Here is a 3,864-nt window from a genome sequence, read left to right as displayed (position 1 = left end):
AAATATTAACATTTTGAACAACAGAGTGAAATTACATCTAATGAAAACCCTGTACTAATAGGGCTTTAAAAGAAGTGATTTTCTTGAAAGGTTCTGTAGGAATGTTTTTTCAGGGTCCGTTCATAGGATGTTCAAGATCTGTTTAGGGATGTGAACCAGTAATGAACAAAGATGAGCAAGTGTTTTTTTAAAAAATAAGTTACAATATTTGAAACATATACCTCTGGAATTAGGGCTTGTAACTTTCACAGAGAGATAGTGATAGATTTAATGTTAAGATTCACTTCCTTTTATAATCTATTTGACTTTTTAAATCCATACTAATAGGTCAAAATAGTGAAGCCAGTATCCTGCAGTGTTGGTACATTAGTGTGTATTGTCTTCTCATGTATTTCCTTCTGTTTATTCTCAGTCATTGAAGAAAGTTGGAAAAGATTCTACTGTCATGCTAATCTGCATCACTGTGTTTCTTTCATACCTTCCTGAAGCTGGACAGTATTCAAGTTTTTTTCTCTATCTCAGACAGGTGAGTCGTAGGCCTAGTAGCCTTTAGTAGCCTTTGAACACAAGGAAAATCAAAGATTGGGATCTGTAAAGATATATTGGGGAAACCATTGTGGAGAAAAAAACTTGCTTCTGGTTATAAATGTAGGTGCTGACATATAATTAGTAGACAGGGAATCTTTAATGCAATGATGATTTAAAATATAGTAAGATATTTACTGTGGAAAAAATGTCCTTGATAATTATACAGAGGAAGAATTAGCAGAAATAGAACTTATCATAATTTTTCTTGATTTTTTTTTTTAAGACTATTTTTTTAGAGCAGTTTTAGGTTCACAGCAAATTAAGAAGGTACAGAGATTTCCTGTACATACCCCTTGTTCCCACACATGCACAGCCTCCCCCACTATCAACATTTTGCACCAGAGGAACATTGTAACATTTGTTACAGTGGATTGGCGCATTATTATTACTCAAAGTCCATAGGGTATATTGGGGTTCACTCTTGGTATTGTACGTCCTATGGGTTTGAACAAATGTATAATGATATGTATCCAGCATTATAGTATCATACAGAGTCATTTCACTGCCCTAAAAATCTTTTGTGCTCCACCTGTTCATCCCCCAGTCTCTGGTAACCACTGGTTTCTTTATTGTCTCCATGGTTTTGCTTTTCCAGAATGTGGTATGTTTGGAATCATACAGTATGTGGCCTTTTTAGATTAGCTTCTTTCACTTAGTAATATGCATTTAGGGTTCCTCCATGTCTTTTCATGGCTTGATAACTCATTTCCTTTTAGCAATAGACTGGATGTACCACAGTTTATTCATTCACTTACTGAAGGACGCCTTGGTTGATTCCATGTTTTGGCAATTATGAATACAGCTGCTATAAACATCCATTTATCATAATGTTTTAAATCTTTAATGATATCCATTAAATTTCACAGACCTGGGTCTCATCCCATCCAGCTTGCTGAGTCGTCTTCAGTAGGCTATAGCTCAGCTACTGCTGTAGATTTGAAGATGGCTCGTGAGCAGTAATCAAAATCTTTCCTCTCCTCTGTTTTTCTCTTTAAGAATTTAAACCCTACTTTGTTCTCGAAAATCGATCATTGGCTTAAGGCAATTAAAACTCTCTCTCTCTCTCTCTCTCTCTTTCTCTTTCTCTTTCTCTTTCTCTCTCTCTTCCCTTTTCCAACTGTTTCTGAGGTCTCTGGGTTTGCTCAAGCCTAACCCACCTTGCCATTGTGTCCTGCTCAGGCCTCTTACTGGTTTCACTGGAAGGAAAGCCTTTTCCAGATGGTTTATTCCACTAGGGCAGAGCAGGACTCCTCCTAAGATAAATCTCTCTATTTTTGGAAATAGTTTTGAAGAAAACTTTGTTAAGTTTTCCATTCTGGTAGTTTTCCTCAGAGTATGAGACTAATGTAGCATATAAGTAAAACATTCTTCCAAGCATTTCTGTTTTGCTTTGCTAATTTTTGGTGGGTGGATGCTAGAGATTTAGAGGGAAGAGTGTCAAGACAATATGTGTTTAATGTAGAAAATTATACATGCATTTATAAATAAACTATGCATTAAATTAAATATGCATTTAATTTAGAAATTAATGTAGGAAAGATGGGAAAGCCCAAGGAAGAAGGTTTTAAAAAATCATATCGCATCTCCTCACACAGATAATAAACAATTGCGACAACTTTATTCTTTTAGCTTTTTTTCCTATATTATATGCTTATGTCACCACCACCACCACCACCACCAATTATAACAAATTGGAATCATTCCATGATATTTTGTATTTGTGTTCACTTTTGAGAGTGATTTTCACACATATGCAATTTTAGGTGAAATTGCATTCAATATTTGAAAATTGTTTATCTGATAAAGAACTTGTATCCAGAATATATATAGAACTTTTATAACTCAATAAAAAGACAACCCAATTGAAAAGATTGGTGAATGGGCCAGCCCGGTGGCGCACTGTTACAGTGCGCCGCTTGGGAAGCATGGCGGCGCTCCCGCTGAGGGTTCGGATCCCGCATACGGACCGGCCGCTCACTGGCTGAGCGAGGTGCGGGAGCAACACCGAGGGTTGCAATCCCGTTGCCGGTCCCGGTCTGGTACGGGCGCGACACTGAGGGTTGCGATCCGTTGCCGGTCACGAAAAAAGACAAAAAGGAAAAAAAAAAGAAAAGATTGGTGAAGAATTTTGAGTAGATGTTTTTCTAAGGAAGATACACAAAAGGCCAATAAGCACATGAAAAAATGTACAACATTATTAGCCATCAGGAAATGCAAATCAAAACAACAAATGAGATACAACTTCACAGGCACTGGGATGGCTATAATTAAAAGAACAGACAAGGATGTGGAGTGTCCTGACCCGCGGGATATTCAACACAGACCCTGGAAGAGGGAGTGGGAATTGGATGGGACAAGAGACTTGAGAAATGGAGACCAGACAGTATTCTGATCAAGTCTCGTTTATTAGCCAGAAGGTCACAGCTTATATAGCCAGCAGGAGGGAATCAGCAGATAAGGAAGTGAGCAGCAGATGGTTTACTGAGAAAACCGCAGGGCGGGTTGTTCCGGTAAATGGAAAATTCCCGTTATCTATGGCAAGTTGCAAAGTTACTTACACCCATAGTGCACAGGAGGGGGAGGGACGGAAGATAACAGCAAACAAGGCTCTGAGGCCTCGAGGCAATAGCTGGGCGGGCTCTTTGGCTCCGGACAGGCAGGCAGCCGGGCTCTATGGCTCCGGACAGTGGAGAAATCAGGACTCTCACACATGCTGGTGGGAATGTAAAATGGTGCAGCCACTGTGGAAGAGTCTGGCACTTATTCAAAATGTTCAACATAGAGTTACCGTATGACCGAGCAAATCTACTCCTAGGTATATACCCATGGGAAATGAAAACACATATCTAACACAGAAACTGGTACACAAGTTATTCATAACAGCAGAAAAGTAGAAACAACTCAAATGTCCATCAGCTGATGAATGGATTAATAAATATGATCTATCCATATAATAGAATGTTGTTATTGGCAGTAAAGAGCAATGAAGGACTGATAATGTGCTACAACATGGGTAAACCTGAAAAACATTATGCTAAGTAAAAGAAGCCAGTCACAAAGGACCACATATTGGGTAATTCTATTTATATGAAATGCCCAGAATAGACAAATCCATAGAGACAAAAAGTAGATTAGTAGATAGGGGAAGGGTAGGCTGGGGAATGGAACTCCTAAAGGGTGCCGTATTTCTTTGAGGAGTGATGGTTGCCCAAATCTGTGGATATACTAAAGCCATTGAATTGTACACTTTTTTTTTCTTTTTCTTTTTTTTTTTTC

General features: G+C 38.5%; 1 protein-coding gene across 1 annotated transcript in view; it reads left to right on the top strand.

Moving 5' to 3' along the window:
• Positions 1 to 3,864, top strand: part of HIATL1 (hippocampus abundant transcript-like 1) — a 49,603-nt gene that overhangs the window by 35,626 nt on the left and 10,113 nt on the right. The window contains exon 6 of the mRNA XM_008593145.1: positions 413 to 526. Within this exon, the coding sequence (XP_008591367.1) occupies positions 413 to 526 (114 nt within the window). The remainder of the gene's footprint in view (positions 1 to 412; positions 527 to 3,864) is intronic.

This window comes from Galeopterus variegatus, unplaced genomic scaffold (assembly GCF_000696425.1).
Source record: "Galeopterus variegatus unplaced genomic scaffold, G_variegatus-3.0.2 Scaffold8761, whole genome shotgun sequence".
NCBI lineage: Eukaryota > Metazoa > Chordata > Mammalia > Dermoptera > Cynocephalidae > Galeopterus > Galeopterus variegatus.
The sequence above is the reverse complement of the archived record's forward strand: the minus strand, read 5'-3'. Positions and strand labels throughout refer to the sequence as shown.